Source organism: Bos indicus, chromosome 21 (genome assembly GCF_029378745.1).
Source record: "Bos indicus isolate NIAB-ARS_2022 breed Sahiwal x Tharparkar chromosome 21, NIAB-ARS_B.indTharparkar_mat_pri_1.0, whole genome shotgun sequence".
NCBI lineage: Eukaryota > Metazoa > Chordata > Mammalia > Artiodactyla > Bovidae > Bos > Bos indicus.
In genome coordinates this window covers 20,921,368-20,939,161 of record NC_091780.1, presented here as the reverse complement: position 1 = coordinate 20,939,161, position 17,794 = coordinate 20,921,368, and the positions used below count along the sequence as shown (strand labels likewise).

Here is a 17,794-nt window from a genome sequence, read left to right as displayed (position 1 = left end):
AGTTATACATATACACATATATCCACTCCTTTTTAGATTCTGTTCCCATATAGGTCATTACAGAGTACTGAGTAGAGTTCCCTGTCTCCTGAATTGCAGGCAGATTCTTTACCGTCTGAGCCACCTGGGAAGCCCCTTACTCTATCTAATAAGCAGTATCTCAAATAGGAAATGAACACCGTGACAGAGGTGGCACTGAGCTGGGGTTAAGAACCACACAGTTTGAAGGCGGGTCCTGCCACGTTCTGCTTGTATGACCCCAGGCAAGGTACTTAACCTCCTTTAGCCTGGCAAGTGGGGAAACTAATGCCAACCTCCGAGGCATCAGGAGGATGAAGGGAAGTAACACCCGTGGATGCTCAGCGCGTGCCTGGCACTGTCAATGCGAGATAAATGGTAACTGCTTCGTGTGGGATTTTCCTTTAATGAATTTATGTTTCAAAGGCAGCAGGAAGGATTCCTGTGATTCTAAGTCACAAGAACATACGGATATCCATTTAGGAAATTCTGTTCAAGAGAGATCTAGGGCCAACAATTTCTAATCACATCAGCAAGGATGCCCAATAACAACGGACTAGTGCTTATGTGGTTTAGAACAAAGCTGGTAGGTAAGCAGGAAAAGGCTTTTTGCAGTTTTCTCAGAGAGATCTGAGGTGGGTGGGACACAGGAAACAAAGAAGAAGGGCTTCTTGTTAATGTCCTCTTTAGTTTGCCTCTGGTTGAACTCAATTTCGAAAGGCCAGAAGGGGATCTCCGTGACAGGAAGGCCTGCTATCTGCTCCAGAGTGACACGGTTTGCACAAGGGCAGGTCACACAACCACAAGACACACCTGTTTGAGACGTGCCCGTCTGCACGCCACCTTCCGTCCAGAAAAACCGTCATTTCACATTCCTCCCCTCAGCCCTCACTCAGGCAATACGGACCTAGTGAGCACTTTCTAGGGGCCAAGCAGAGACACCGGGGAGCCACAGCAGGAGAACAAAGACCTCTGGTGCTTGTGGAGGGGGACTGGGGAGGAGAGACAGGAAACAAACAGGTAGACAAGTACACGGTCTCACCAAATCACAAGTGTCTTGGCGGACGTAAAGAGGGGGATTAGATGAGAATGGGGTCGAGGGCAGTCTCGGAAGGGCTCTCCAGGAAGGTGCCATCTTGGTGGAGGCCTGAATGACAAGGAGTAACCCAGTGAGAGCTAGGCCTTCCGCACAGGACGTGGGCAGCCTGAGGCCAGCGGGGCCCTCGGGCCAGTGCCCGGTGCCCGCATATGTTCTGCATGGGCTGTGGCACGTCTCAGATCAGGCGCCTCCTTCCCGTCACATCCAGTCACCCCACATGGAGGAGGCTGACGTGAGTGGAAGCCAAATACCAGTGGAGGGAAGGAGATTTCAAAGAGGTTTAAGGAACCTTTCAGCCAGCTGCACTATATGGGACCCGATTCTGATCCTGAATTGAGCAAATTATAATTAAAAAGGAAAAACAAAAACAAAGAAGTCAGCTGGGGAAACTGAATGGCTGTGAAGGACTACGTTTCAGGTGTGATGATGGTTTATGTTTATGGTAGGGACTGAGTTGTGTTCCCCTCAAATTCCTATATAGAAGTCCTAGGCCCCAGGACCTCAGAATGTCTGTTTGGAGACAGAGCTTCTGGAGAGAGGTAGTCAAGTAAAAATGGGGTCTTTTGGGTGAGCCCTAACCCAACACGGTGGTAGCAGTGGTTCAGTTGCTCAGTCGTGTCCGGCTCTTTGTGACCCCATGGACTGTAGCCCGCCAGGCTCCTCTGTCCATAGAATTTTCCAGGCAAGAATACTGGGGTGGGTTGCTATTTCCTCCTCCAGGGGATCTTCCTGATGCAGGGATCAAACCAGAGTCTCTTGCATCTCCTGCACTGGCAGGTGGATTCTTTACCCCTAGCGCCACTTGGGAAGCCCAATTCAATCTGACTGGTATCCTGATAAGAAGAGATTAGGATACAGACAGAGATGTGGACAGAGAGAGAACCATCTCTAAACCAAGGAGAGAAGCCTTGGCAAACCTGCCAACATCTTGAACTTGGACTTCTAGCCTTCAGAACTACGAGGAAATACATTTCTGTGGTTTAAGCCACCAGACTGTGGTATTTTGTTTTGGTAGCCCTAGCAGACTAAAACAAAGAGTACGTGTACCTTAGCATCACACCCTGAAACAGTCACAGATGACACGATAGGCTGCCTGGGATTTGCTCCAAAATAATCAGTGAAGGGGGACACAGGAAGGGATGGTTTATAGATGGAATAAGATCGGCCCAAAGCTGACAAATTGTTGAGACTGAGTGATGGGTTTATCCTGAGTTCATTTTACTATGCTCTCTGCTTTTCTATAGTTTGAACAATCGTATAATGAAAAGTTGAAAGGAAAAGCTGAAGAGGAAACAAACTGTGAAAGAGCTACGTCTATGGCTCTCCACCCTGGGGGCGCCAGGCATTCTTAGGGCCTGGCCCCTGGCGCTGGTATCTTTTAGAAGGTCCCCAGGGGAATTCTAATCTTGATAACCATGGACCTACATACACTAAGAGCCAGAAGTTCTTTATGGGAAAAATAAAGAAAGACTTCAAGGGAAGTCCCATATGCCTGGATGAGAAAGTACTATGACAACAAACTTCTCCAAGTTAATTTATACAATAAAATTCCTATTCCAAACTGTGATACAGGGGCTTCCCTGGTGGTCCAGTGGTTAAGACTCCACGCTTCCAGTGCAGAGGGTGTGGGTTTGATCCCTGGTTGGGGAGCTGGGAACCCATGAGCCTCATGGCCAAAAAAACAAAACAGAAAACAGAAGCGATATTGTAACAAATTCAAGAAAGACTTAAAAAAGTGGTCCATATCAAAAAGCCTTAAAAAAAAAATTGTAATACAGTGCTGCTGCTGCTGCTGCTAAGTTGTTTCAGTCGTGTCCGACTCTGTGTGACCCCATGGACTGCAGCCTACCAGGCTTCTCCGTCCATGGGATTCTCCAGGCAAGAACACTGGAGTGGGTTGCCATTTCCTTCTAGAATTCACCAAAATCTACTTTCCCTCTCTGGGAGCAATGCACCTCCCCAACCCAAGTGAAGTTAGGCATGACCATGTGATATTCTTTGGCCAATCAGTTGTGACTTCTATGGGTACCACTCTAGCTGGAAGCTGCTTGGTGAACCTGGGTCATTGAGTGAGGATGGGGATGGGACACAGAACCCCTCAGCCAACCCAGGATGGATTTGTTGTCTGAGGAAGAAATAAATCTTTGTTTTTAAACCACTGAGATTTGGGGATTGTTTCCACAGCATAATCTAGTTCATCTTGACTGGTACAGAAATTCAACACAGAACTTGACAAAATAATTCTAAAGTTCAATGGAAAAAAATAAACAAGCAGGAAAGTCTAAAGTACACACTGAAGAAGTGATGAGTCAGGGTGAATCTTATCAGAAATTAAGTGATATCACAGAGCAACAGTAATTAAAAATGAATAATATTAGGTGTAGAGGGATTTTCCTGCTGGTCCAGTGGTTAAGACTCCCTGCTTATTCGTGTCCAGCTCTATGTGACCGCATGGACTGTAGTCCGCCAGGCTCTGTTCATGGAATTCTTTAGGCAAGAATACTGGAGAAGGGTTTTGCCATTCCCCTCTCTAAGGGATCTTCCCGACCCAGGGATCAAACCTGGATCTCCTCCACCGCAGGCAGATTCTTTACCATCTGAGCCACCAGAGAAAAGCTAAAGTCACATCAACAGCACTTTGTCATTCAGTCGCTAAGTTGTGTCTGATACTTTGCCACCCCATGGAGTGTAGCACGCCAGGCCTCCTGTCCTCCACCATCTCCTGGAATGAACAGCGCTTATGGAAGCACTAATACTTTCTCAAGGCTACCAGAGATGTTTTTGTTTGGATTTCAACAAAGCACTGGAGTTCGGGATTTTTGACCTAAGGTCACATTTGTTTGACCTTATTAACTGATGGTTAAACCAATGCATCTGAATAGGCCAAAGATGTACTGATAAACAAGATAAACAAAGATGTACTGATAAACAAGATAAACAAAGATGTACTGATAAACAGCACAGCTAGAAAAATCATCCATATCTTCTAGGTCACCTGTCTTTCTGAAATACTACTAAAATATAATACACTATAGGAATTTACTTCTAAAATTCTGAGGAAGCAAACGGTGACAACAACAAAGGAGGAAACAGTTAAATGTCTATGAAAAATGTGGGGGCTGAGTTGGCCCTACATGGGCTCATCTAATCCCAGGCTCTTCCTTTCTGATGGCCAGCCTAGGTGTGAAATGCTCGTAAAAGCAGCTGTACTACTGTTTCCCCTACAGCTCTTCCCTCTATTTATGAGCTCCAACCATCCTCACCATTTTTTTAAAAAATTTATTTATTTGGCTGTGCCAGGTCTTTAGTCACGGAACGTGGGATCCAGTTCCCTGACCAGGGATTGAACCTGGGCCCCCTGCATTGGAAGCATGGAGTCTGAACCAGTGACCCACCAAGGAAATCCCCCATCCTCACCTTGAGGAGCCACTTCAAATGCTTTTTCTGGGAGAACACTTCCTTCCACGAATGACTCCTTGACTACAGAGAAAGAGGCTGGTTTCCCTGCACTGCGGTGGTGTGCCCACCAGACCTCTCTACTGGTTCACTCATCATACTGTACTGTAATTATTACTGATACTCCCATCTGCCCCTGGAGAACTTATTTATCTTGGCCACACAGAACACTGCTAATCTCTCACTAGCATTAATGGATCTTCAAGTATCTGAGTAAGTCGAACATTTAATAAGCTGTTACTATACGTTAGGCACTCAATTGCCGGCTAAGTCCTTAGTAACCCACATTTAATTGTAAAATTGTAGTCTTCACTTTGCCAATGAAGAACCTGGAACTGAGTTTAAGCAAACTCAAGGACACACAGCCAGCCAGTGGCAGGGCCGGGGTGGCTGCTCTGTGACCACATCCCACAGTGAGCAACTCTTCTCTTCTCCTTTAGCCACTAGACTTCCGGATATGGGTGTGAATGCCCCCTAATCTAATCTCCTGTCCCTATGGCTCAGCACGCTGTGGGGCAGGGGCCTGGACCACACACACCCAGCTCTTCGAGGATTCTGGAGGCTGGGGCGGCCAGATCCAGGCTCTCATCTTGCCTGTTTTACTTACTGGCTCTATCTCTCTGCCTGAATTACCTAGCCTCTCTGTGCTTCAGTCTTTCCATCACAGTTTTACTAACCGCCTCGAGGGCTACTGCTGAGGTGGGAGGGATTCTGTCCATGGGAAATGGATGTTTCCCTGTGTCGGGCACGTGATCAGTGTTTTCGCTAGTATTTCTTGAATTCTTGGCACTTTATGCTTTTAGCACTTCATGCTCCCATCCCAGATCCTGTGGCCAAGCAAGCCACACCTCCCCATTCTCTACTTGTGAAGATGAATTTGTATATCCAAGTACAGGACCTTATTTTTTTTTTAAGATTTTTTTTTTATGTGGTCCAGTTTTAAAGTCTTTATTGAACTTGTTATAATATTGTTTCTGTTTTATGTTTTGGCTTTTTGGCTGCAAGGCATGTAGGATCTTGGTTCCATGACCAGGGACTGAAACTGCACCCCCTGCATTGGAGGGTGAAGTATTAACCGCTGGACCACCAGGGAAGTCCCAGACCTATCATCATTCCCCACTGTTTTCATTTTTATTAGATTCTGTTTCTGTCTTTTGGCCCCATACCTGTCTCCTGCTTACTCACTATTGCCCACGTGCCTGTTGTTCAGTCGCAAAGTCGTGTCCAACGCTGTGACCCCATGAACTACCGCACGCCAGGCTTCCCTGTCCTTCACTATCTCCCGGAGTTTGCTCACGTTCCTTGAGTCAGTGATGCAGCCCTCTCATCCTCTGTCACCCCCTCTTCTGCTCCTGCCCTCAATCTTTCCCAGCATCAGGGTCCCATGTTCCTGTCTTATGTATAATCTGGGGTTTCACCTATATCTTCAAGCCACTAAACAACCTGCTGTACAGAAGAGAGTCTGTAAAGTGAGTGTCTTTAGGTGGGAGTGCATACCGAGGAGGGGCAGATGGGGAGCCCCCAGCCAGGCACAGAGCAGGCAAACCCGCTCACGCTTCCCTACCTGCCCTTACATGCCACCAAGGGCAGAATAAACCGGAACCACCTTGCTGGAGGACAATCTGACAATATGTATAAACATGCATAAGAAATGCTGACTCCAAAATTCTACTCCTGGAAATTTACTCCCAAGAAGTCATTAAAGAGAAGAAAAAGATTCTATGTAAAAATATTCATAGCTTCGTTATTTAAAACGCTGAAAAACTTTAAACAACCTAAATGACTACAAAGAGGAATGGTTAAATAAACTATAACAGGGTAATCACAGCAAGGTGGCTCTTTAAAAAGATTAAATGACTATGCATCTTTATGTTAGTGAATATAAAATTGTTTAAATTAAGTCACCATAGATATACACCCTATGACTGCACTCAAAAACTGTACACATAGATCGAAGAATGGGAGGATGAAGAAATAGAGTTAGTTATGGTGAGATTATAGATATAATTTTCATTTGTTTCCATGAAAACACATTATAATTGATTTACTTATGAACACCCCATAGGATGGTACATATATACAGACACATATTTTAAGTGTTTATTATTTATGAGTGTTCACAGTTAATCTGAAGGGAGAGTTAAGTAAGATTCAAGAATGAGCAGTCCAGAACACAGAGCCTTACCTAACATAGGACTTCAGTTAAAGGCAAGAAGCATGTATTTAAATATGAGATTTAATTCCTGTCCTCAAGCAGCCTGAAAGCCACTAGGTTGTTAAGGTCCCAGATTCCCTTCCCACGGGCATCCACCAGCCTCATCACGATGCTTGCCCGCCAGTCACAGGAGTCTGGAGGAATGAGTGAAGGGCACTAACTTACCAGCAGGGGGCGCTGTGCAAGACCGTCCCCTGTGAGTTTTAGCTCCTGCCCCTGAGATGGGATGAGAGGAAGGTGGTTCCAGCACCTGGTGGTTCCAGGGCCCCACTGAGCTGCTGTTGGGAGGCATAGCTTCTTAAATGCCCTGCTGTTACAATTGTGTGCCTCACCAGCTCTTGCACATGGGCACAAACTCTAAACTCAGAAAAGTAAGGCAGACGCAGACGGAGCAGCACACTTGCAGTGGGAACAGAAAAAAAAAAAAAGGTTGAGGGGCACTCCGCTTGGCCGTGGCCCCAGCTTACCGTAGGTGAACATGCGTGGCGAGGTCAGTTCAATGTTGGGTAAGGCGCCCAGGTGGTTCAGCACAGCACACCGATAGCCATTTTTCTGGGCATAGTCGACAAAGGTGCGGATGTACTGCTTCTCGCTGTGATTGGCAATTCCGGGGCAGATGACCATGGTAATGTCATCTGTAGGGTGGAGAAGGAGATTCTGAGATAGCCAATAAATACTGACGTGGTAAATGGACACAATTACACTTCACTGGCTTAGAAAACAGTAGGACAGAATTTAACATTCATCTTTTCACTCTACTTTCAGCCAGAGTAACTTTCCCTTCTAGCTGGAACTGTCTACGTCAGTGCTTCTCAAATTATTTATGGTGAGGGGTCAGTTTTTAAAAAGTTCCAATCCATAAGGGCAGATGCTTTTGAAAAATAAAATACAATAAAAATTAATTACTAGAAAAATAAAATGAAGAAATACAAATCTCAATTTTTTAGTACTAGATTCAACAGATATAAAATTCCTCTGTCAAACCACCATACAAATTTCTGAGCATCACTCTTAATTTCTATATGAAATTCTGTATGAATGAATCAATGAACAGAAAAATAAAAAACTATGTTTGCACAGACTTCTTTGATCCAACAATTTTATTTTCAGATATGAATTCTAAAAATATATGGTACATACACAAAGCAATACATCTGCAGTAATGGCAAAAATCTGAATATAATATATATGTCCAGAAACAGGGGTCTGGTTAAATAAGTTTTTGCATATCCAAATGAAGAAATATTATGTAGTCCTTAAAAATAATGAGACATTTTTTTATACACGGCTAAAGGCAAGCTCTCCAATAAGTATTAAGTGGAAAAGAGCAAGATGCAAAAAAAGGCTATGCTATGCTATCATTTGGGGGCGGGGGAGGACATCTATATTTATAAATGCATCCACTAGCTCTGGAACCATACACATGAGTCCTAACAGTTGGTACCACTGGGGAGTAAGGGTGGGAGAGAAATTTACACTTTTACTGTATGTCCTTTAGTAACTTTTGAATTTTCTACCATGAGTATGAACTACCTACTTGAAAATATGAATATGCATTTTTCTTTAAAAGAAAAGTGGTATTTAGGTCATTAAATTCAATCATAAATTTTCCTTCTAAAAGTTGAGACAAATAATTTTTAAATTCTTATGCAATAATGTATAAAGAACATTAAAATTTTTAATAAATCTTGAAATTCCAATTTTTGGAATCCTGCCTTAAATTTTATGAATAAGTATGCGTATCAAAGGATTACTTAAGAATAACAAAATTATAAGCAAGCTAAATGTTCAAAAATAGATTGATTAAATTATGTCATGACCACATGGTAGACTATTAAGCAATCATTACACTTTTGTTATTAAAGACATTTTAGACTTTTAATGATATGGGAATATACTTATAATGTGTAGTAATTGAAAATTTTCAGTTCTATTTTACTGTAATGGTACAAATGGAACAAAATGTTAACAACGGTATGCAGGGTGTACGATTATTGATGATTATTTTCTCTTTTTAAAAAAAGTTTCTATGTTATCTACATTTTTTAAAGTGAGTATTCCTTTTGTTGTCAGAAAAAAATCAAAAAAGGGGGGAAAAAAGGGCTGCTTTCCTTAAAGCATTTCTTGGATGCAAATACTGCTTTCCACAACTACCTTCATCAATTCTTTCTGGCCACAGGGGTGACAGAAATACAGAGACAAGTTGGAAAAAAAGAATAAAAGTTTTGTCTTTTTCAACTTTCTACCTCCGTCCTAAAGAGCAGACTGGTTAAATCAAATTTTGTGCTTCAATAGTAGAAGAAGTCAGAGCATTAGATACAAGGGAAAAAAATATTTAACTGGGTTTGGTAGAGAAGTAAATATTTGAAAGATCGGCTACAAGACCATAAACACACTGTGAACGGCCAACTTATTCATTTATTCATTCTTTCTGTGACTATTTATTGGACTCTGAAGGATTCCAACATTCTAGCAGACAGATAATAAACAGCTACACAAGTAAGTTTAGAGATTGGCAGGTACCATGAAGAACCTGAGCAAGAAGGTGATGGATTTGCTGGGAAGGATCAGAGAGCATCCCTATGAGGAGGTGACATTGGAGCACAGAGCTAAGTGACAAGGGAGCAGTCATGTGAAAGTCTGGGACAAGCGTTCCTGACAGAGGGAACATAAGCTACGCTGTCACTAGCTACTCGGCAGTTCTAAGTGCTTCAAATAACTGAGAGCTATAATAATATACTTACTGGAATTTACCCCTAAATATTTACTGAGCTCCTATTAAAAAAAAAAAAAACAAACGAGGTGCATTTGAATACTATGGAATCAAAATATTGTTCTCTTCTGGTAGAAACAACATTCAGAGGATGCTGCCGTGTAACTCCACTTCCTCAAAAGTCCTCATTGTGAAGCTTTTTAATGCCTGCTTATTGTGCAGCCTGGACGGAACAATGAGAGTTTTATCAGCAATAGAAACTGTGGTTGTTTCTGAGAAATAGGTGTCCCAGACCCCTGAAAATCTAAGCAGAGGGTACCTGAGAGCCTTTGTGAGCTGCTGTTGTCCAACAAAGAAGACTAGCAACACTGCATCTGTAAGCTTCGGCTTCCTCACCAGTAAAGTAGGGAGAATAAGGCACTGACTCTTCAGGGTGGTTGTGAAGATTAAATGAGATGATAGTATATATGAAACACTTAGACTAGGCCAGCTTCTGTTGCCGTTATCAAACCAGAGATCTGATCCTGGGCTCCAAGTTCTTATACAAACCTTTCTATTTCACAAGAGGACTTATCAACTGTATTCGACAATGCTCTCTGCAGAGCCCTACAAGTCACTTGGCCCGCTCATGCTGGACCCAGTCCTTGCAGGTGGTAGCTAAGTGACGAACCTCGGCTGATGTCCTCTGGGCCCCCTGGATGCGATGGTGACAGTCAGTGGCTTGAGCATTTACACCGAGCTCCCTCAGGGATTAATGCTCCCTCCCTGAGGGCTGGCCCAATCCCACAACCTGAACTAGCTCACCTCCCACACAGTGCTCAGCCAAGGGCTCGAAGAGGTCAAAGGTCGAAGTGGCTCCATCAGACATGGTGATGAACTTCCGGTGCCCATACGGGTGTGGCGACCTCACCCTTCCCATCTTCCCATACAAGGCCGTTTGGATGTGTCCACTTTTCCCCCAGATCAAAGGTGGGATGTATCTAGAAAGGAGGAGAGGAGAGGTCAATTTTCCCACACTCTTGGAATAACACTCTGAAAAACTCTTGGAACAAAAGCTTTTCAACCTTTTTTTTCCCCCCCTGGTAAATTCTGTCCACTAAGCACAAATGGGATATTTTTTTCAACCTTACATCCAGGCCATGATTTACTTCTTTTCCCACTGATGCATCAGATTAGCTTTAGAAATCAACCAGGACATGCTTATATAGACAGGATTTCAAATTGAAGGTGTTAATTAATTCAACATGGGTTATTTCCATAATGTAGAACAGAAAGAAAGCAACTAGTACATTTTGAACACATGCTACTTGACAGGGTTAGTCTCATTATCAACTGAGCTAATGTATATAAAATAGCTGGCAGGCGCCTACGCACACTAAATGCTCACTTCTTTGCCTTCCCCTAATAAGGCAGCCACAGCTGCAGGGGTGACCCCATGAACACAAACCTGCTGCCTTTGTTAAACTGGCAAGGGCTGCAAAGCCCCTGAGAGTCTGTCGAGTGCCTTGTGCGTGTCTGTGTGTGTTGCGGGGGCAGCATTGTATGCTCCGGAGAATGTGCCGGAAGGGCAGAGCAATGTAAATATTTGTTGGATTAATGAAGGATAAAGTCTTGTTAGCACAAGCAAGGCACGACACCACCCTAACAACTGTCCTTCGTGAAAACACAGAGTGACTCTGGTCGTCAGAGGGAAGTGCAAAAACCACAAACTAGTTAATTACTGGGAAAAACAAGGTCCTCCAAGTGACAATTAAGAAATGATTACTGTTCACAATCACAGTTCGCAAGACGATCCCATCTCCTGAAATTGCTATCTGTTTCTCTTCTTCGGCTTTGAGCCCCAGCTTGATGGTCAAGCAGGATTTGGTACTGACGTCAATCCATCTCCGTAGCGTATCACAGTGGTGAGCATTTTGTTAAGAATTTACCTTAATGTTTGTTTGCCAATTGGAAACCATCTTTTTTATCAGACCAGATGATCTAGATCCTCTCCTTAAACCAGATTTACTCTTTTTTTTTTTCCTGGTAATTCATTAACTGTTAATTAATTCATCACAAGGTTTAAGAGAAGGGAAGTTATCACCTTAAGCAAGCCAGTTCCCAGACATGCTTCTTCTGTGGGGGCAGGGAGGACAAGGAAGAGTATTTTAAGACCTAAGGACAAGAAATCACTTGCCAATGTCACATCACAGGTGCAAATCTCAGTGCAGAGGGCATGGCCTTTGGAAAGCAGGCAGAAGCATTTATAAGAGATGAGTGGATTATGATAGCAACAGAAAGCAAGCCTATAAAAATAATGTCAATTGGACAGGTGAATACTATACAAGATTTAGATAAGAGAATTTATGAAGGGTTTCAGACTACTTAGGGGCTTCCCAGGTGACTTGGTGGTAAAGCATCCACCTGCAATGCAGGAGACCTGGGGTCAATCCCTGGGTTGGGAAGATCCCCTGAAGTAGGAAATGGCAACCCAATCCAGTATTCTTGCCTGGGAGATCCCGTGGACAGAGGAGACTGGCAGGCTACAGTTCATGGGGGTTGCTAAATAGTCAGACATGACTAAGCAACTAAACAATAAAAACCCTGTTGAAAAATGATGAGGATGACCGTCAGACTACTAAATTGGACGATAAATTGTGCATCGGGGTAGGGGAGTGGTCCAAGAAACTAAACTTTCAATCGCTCCTGGAGGAAAAGTTGAGAGAAAATTTTGTTTATAATGTAAATTAAAAATGGAAATGTTCTGAGGTTAAAAATGTCAGAAGAATGGGTTAAATTTCATCTACTTATTTTCTGATCTTGTTTGGAATACAAAATCTTCTGATTTTGTTTGGAATACAATATAATCTTAGAGAAGATGACAAAAGAATAAAATTTCCATTTGGCTAGTCACAGATTTCCTGTATAATCATGACACATGTGATGACCCTGAGGCCATGCTCCAGATTCAAGGTCCTGTCAGCACCTCTGAATCTTGGCATCTGCCTCCCTCCAGTGGCCTCTTAGCCTCTAGTCTTGTTCCCGCCGACTCTGGCATCCCCCGACCAGTGGAAGGATAACTAACACATAACCCTGGCCACAGTCCTCCATTGTTTGAGTCCCTGTAGCTTGGCTTGGGAGGCCCACCACACTCTGGTGCCTGCCTTTTCTCCCTAAGCTCCAAAAAACCTGAACCACCAGCCCAGCTCCACCCAGGAGCTATTTTTATCCCAAATACCTTTGCTCAGGCTGTTTCTTCTACCTGGAATACTCTCTCCTTCTCTCTTTTAAATAATTATTCATTTAAAAAATTACATGCATTTATTTTTGGCTGCGCTGGGTCTCAGTTGCCCCAAGCAGGCTCTTTGTCGCGGCGTTTGGGCTTCTCTTTAGTTGCCGTTTTTGTAGTAGTTGTGGCACGCGGGCTTAGCAGCCCTTTGGCGTGTGGCATCTTAGTTCCCTGGCCAGGGATTGAACCCACGTCTCCTGCACTGGAAGTCCCTCCTTCTCTCTTTTTACATCCAATTTTTTCTCCTGCCCAGCTACTACCTGTCTCTCAAAAGTCACTTCCAATCAGATTGTTTGGGGAGCTGCCTCTTCTCTGTGGCCCCTGGCAAAGCACCCCACGACATAACTCCATTCCGGCACTCCTGAGGCTTCATTAAAATACACTCTTTTCAAGAACACTCCTCCCTGCCACCTGCAGGAGCCAGGCTCCTTCTCTCTTGTGTCTGTCCTCATGGCACTACACACACACTAAACATGTAGGGAGGACTTGAGGATGAAGAGTACAGACTCACTGGTGTGAAAAGTGAAAGTCACTCAGTCGTGTCCGACTCTTTGCAACCCCATGGACTATACAGTCCATGGAATTCTCTAGGCCAGAATACTGCAGTGAGTAGCCTTTCCCTTCTCCAGGGGAATCTTCCCAACCCAGGAATCAAACCGGGGTCTCCTGCACTGCAGGTGGATTCTTTACCAGCTGAGCCACAAGGGAAGCCCTCTGAAAAGACAAAGATATGATTAAAATATCATAAGCATCATAATAACGTGAACTTGGCTGTGGCATGACTGGTTTGGCTGCTGATCTCTTTCGAGGCTACTTAGCACTGTTCTCAGACTGGGTTGGGATGAAATTCTCAAGCCGTGTGTGCGTATGTGCATGCGTGTGTGTGTATGAGAATAAACGACTGCCTCAGGGTCATCTGGAACCTTCAGTTAAAGTCAATTGTGCACAGAAGAGGTTTCATAATCTATCATTTTATGACACTACCACCTACTGATAAAACACTGTCTTTAATTAACTTCACGGTAACACAACACGAGAGCTTACAAAATTGAGTTTCTGCATAGCATTTACTGTAGTGGAGCTTTACTGTGTGTTTCTGTTTGTTTATATAACCAATCCACAGATCATAAGAAAAACATTAAGAAATGAAAAACTAGAATAGGTGCCTAGTTACATGGTTTAGCTCAGCGAAGAAATCTGGACCGAAACAACGGAACATTTGAAATGTGTATGAATATGGAAACATTTAAGAAATGCTGCTGAAATAATACATGGAGGAATATGTTTTACTCTAACTACCTATGGAATAGTTTATCTGAAAATACGGGTGCCAATAATTTTACCTATTCCTGTCCCCGAAAGCCACTCTTCCCATTAGGAGCTAGAAACATCTGCACACCCTGTGAGTCCAGGCAGGCCTGTGATTTGTTTGGACTGGTAGGATGTGATGGGAAGCTGCCCAGATCTGGGCCTGGCCCTTCAGGAATCTGGCAGCTTCTTGTACCTCCTTGGAAGCCTGGTGCTATGCAGTAAAGAGGGGCTTCCCTGGTGGCTCAGACAGTAAAGAATTCACCTGCAATGCAGGAGACACAGGTTCTATCCCTGGGTCAGGAGGATCCCTGGGAGAAGGGAATGGCAACCCACTCCAGCATTCTTGCTTAGAGAATTTCATGGACAGAGGAGCCTGGCAGGCTACAGTCCACGGGGTCACAAAGAGTCAGATGTAACTAAGCGACTAAGCACAGCATACACAATATAGAAGCCGGGCCTTGACTACACAGTGATGTGGGGAAATACGGAGGGGGCCGAGAGGATGAGAAATAAAACCTAGAGCTTGGGACTTCCCTGGTGGTCCAGTGGCTAAGAATCAACATTCCAATGCAGTGGCCTTGGGTTCGATCCTCGGTTGGGCAACAGAGATACCACGAGCCACAGGGCAACTAAGCCTGAGAGCCACAACTAGGATCCATGGAAGCCATAAATAAATAAATATTAAAAAAACACACACACAAGAGCTATGTGCATTTTAAATGTTATTGTGTCACCAAACTGCCTCCCTCAAAAGAGGGACAAATTTACATTCCCACCAATTATGTATGAAAGTACCTGTCTTCTTCACTCTCATCAAGAATTGGTGTTATCAGTCTTTCCCATTTTGGCTACTTTGATAGGCAAAAAATGGATATTTCACTTCAATTTGTGTTTCCTAAAGGTATGGCCAAAAGTTTCTTATTTGAATTTGCATTTCCTTGATTCATATGCTTATTAGCAATTTGTATTTCTTTTCTGTGAACTGTCTATTTATATCCTTCATCCATTTTCTATTATACTTTTCTTTTTTCCTTTTTATCATCCCTACATTAAGTAATTATATATATTATATTTTGCAAAGGTTTTCTCCCAGTCTATCCCATTTATGTGTGTGTGTGTGTGTGTGAATTAACTTCACAAGCATGTGCTGAGCACCTAGTGCAGTCATCATGAGATGACTCTCACAGCCGTGGTTTGGGACGAGCAGAGGCAGAAAGGAGAGCGGCAAGGCCTGAGACCCACCATCCCCACCCACCGCCCCGCCCTTTATGGAGGGGCTGGGGGAGGAGAGCTAGTGTGGAAGTGGGAAAGGCCTAGTCTGGGATCTTAACACCTGAAAACATCTCCTTTTTTCTTTTAACTACCATGTACTGTATTGCATACTTTAATTTTGTCTTTCACTTTATATAAATTTTATGTGTTGTGGTTAAATCTGTTAATTTTCTCTGTTAAAACCTTTGTGCTTTGCATTTTGTTTAGAAGGAAACTATTCCAACACCCAATTATAAGTATATTCCCAACACTTCTTTCTGTTAGTCCTATAGTTTTTAAAAATGTATTACTCTTTTAAATCTACTTATTTTTGAAAATGATGTGAAGATTTCACTCATTTTTTTTCCTGACAGTTAGCTAATTGTCCTTACACTATAAATGGCCCATCCTTTCCCTACTGTTTTGACTGTCATTTTAAATATACATCAAGTTCTCAATGAAATATTTGGAATTCTTTCTGCATTTTCTATTCTGGTTCATCGATTTCTTTGTCTATTCTTGTGCCAATATGGTATCCCTTTAATTAACATAGCTTTATGGAGTATTTTGAGATTTGATAGTACAGGCCTACCTCACTCAACATTTTCTTGGCAGACTTTTGGCATTTTAGTTTCCAGATGAACTATAGTATTAGCTTGTTCTATGAAAAATTTAGGATTTTTAAATTGCAAACACACCAAACACATACTACTTTGGGAAGAATTGACATCTTTACAATTTGACTTGTCCCATTGAAAAACATGGTGTAGCTCTCCACTATTCAAGTATTTATGTCTTATAGTAAAACTTTATAGCTTGCTTCATGTTTCAATACTGAATTTTCACTACACTAATTTGCATTCATGTCTACATTTTTAAAAGTTACTCTCAAGAGTTAGCATCTGGGCATGTTTTACTCCTGACTCCCAGGAAGCAGAAATGATGTCTTCTACTTCTTTACTTATCTAGATGGTATTTTGTCCAATGTCGTGCTGTGGTCAGTGGTTAATGAATCCTGTTACTAAGAAAGAAGTTGGAAGACCACAATAAAATCTAGAGGCCAGGATGTCTTTATCTTCTGAACATGCTTATAATCAACATCGGGCTATACTAACAGAATTGCCCAAAGGAAAAGACCTCAAGGGAAAATTTAGACCTCCCTCCCACCCACATCCCTCCTGACAGGCGCACACACACACACACACACACACACACCACCTTTGGGCAGATGGAGTTCACATGAGCAAGGACAGATGGTTGCTGGGCTGTTTATAAGACAGTTGGAAAAAAAGGTGACTAATGCTCATCTTTGCCCTAAATCTGTGGGTGACCGATTCTTCCCTATGGGACTTGGGTCCCTTGGATGTATTAATAGATCAAACCACTTTATAGCTATAGGACCTAGACTTAGTTATTATTCCCTTTGATTCTCTCCAGCACCTCTCTACCAAGTTGGCTCCAGGCTTGGCACACAATAGGTGTTCAGGATATGTTGTCTGAGATTAATTCCCCCACCATGACTCCCAGCAAGTCTTTCCCAGTGAAACAAATGCTCATTAGCAGCTACTTCTTGGCGTTTTATGTTTGTATCAAACAGGATACTTTGGTTAAAGCAACAACCCAGCCCCGACTAACTTAACTCCTCTTATATTAGAGGGATGCTGGGATGTTCCCCAAATGGACGAGAGGCTGGAGCAGGCTTGAAGAGCGCAGGATCCAGGAAAGAAACCAGGGGGCTGCTCTAGCAATGAGCTCTTTACACAGTCAGCAGGATCACTCCCTGCAAAGAGTCAATGTCCCAGGAGGGAGATATCTAGAAGCACGGAATTTCAGAGTGGGTGGGCAGGGCACCTTGAATTACTACTTATGTGCATTGTGAGAGAAGAACGTCCCCCAAAGGAAATGTGTGTGCCCTTGGAGAGGAGGAATGGACGCTGGGCGGCAGAAAAGTAACAAACATCATTTTCAAGGCTTTTAGCTGGACTTGTCTTTGCTTCAAGAGCCTTTTTTCAGGGACTTCCCTGGTGGTCAAGTGGTTAAGATTTTGCTTTCCAATGCAGGGGACACAGGTTCCATCCCTGGTTGGGGAAGTAAGATCCCACATGCCATGTGGCAACTAATAAGCCCGTGTGCCACAACTACTGAGCCTGCCTGCTCTGGAGCCCACACACCATAACTAGAGACACAGACAAATAAATAACATTAAAAAGGAGGCTTTTTCAGTGCCCTGACACCCCACAGCCCCCATCAAACCACAATGCTTCTTCTAGTGCTCCCAAAGTCTCCTCTTTCTTTTTGTTCCTATTCCCCAAACCTGGTCCCAACTCAGTATTTTCCCATTATTTTCAAATGTATCTACTTTGAAGTATTTGCTTCACTTATGACATAGCATAGCTCAGAAAAAGACAACCTACTTGCTCGTGTGTTTTTTCCCCCCACACACCTGTCTTTATAAAAGCAAAT

The 17,794-nt window shown here is 43.2% G+C and overlaps 1 protein-coding gene across 1 annotated transcript in view; it reads right to left on the bottom strand.

Moving 5' to 3' along the window:
* The window catches only part of ABHD2 (abhydrolase domain containing 2, acylglycerol lipase), a 114,106-nt gene that overhangs the window by 32,773 nt on the left and 63,539 nt on the right, over nucleotides 1–17,794 (bottom strand). The window contains exons 4-5 of the mRNA XM_019983582.2: nucleotides 10,306–10,481; nucleotides 7,256–7,423 (exon numbers count right to left, since the gene is read on the bottom strand). Coding sequence (XP_019839141.1) covers nucleotides 7,256–7,423; nucleotides 10,306–10,481 — 344 coding nt within the window. The remainder of the gene's footprint in view (nucleotides 1–7,255; nucleotides 7,424–10,305; nucleotides 10,482–17,794) is intronic.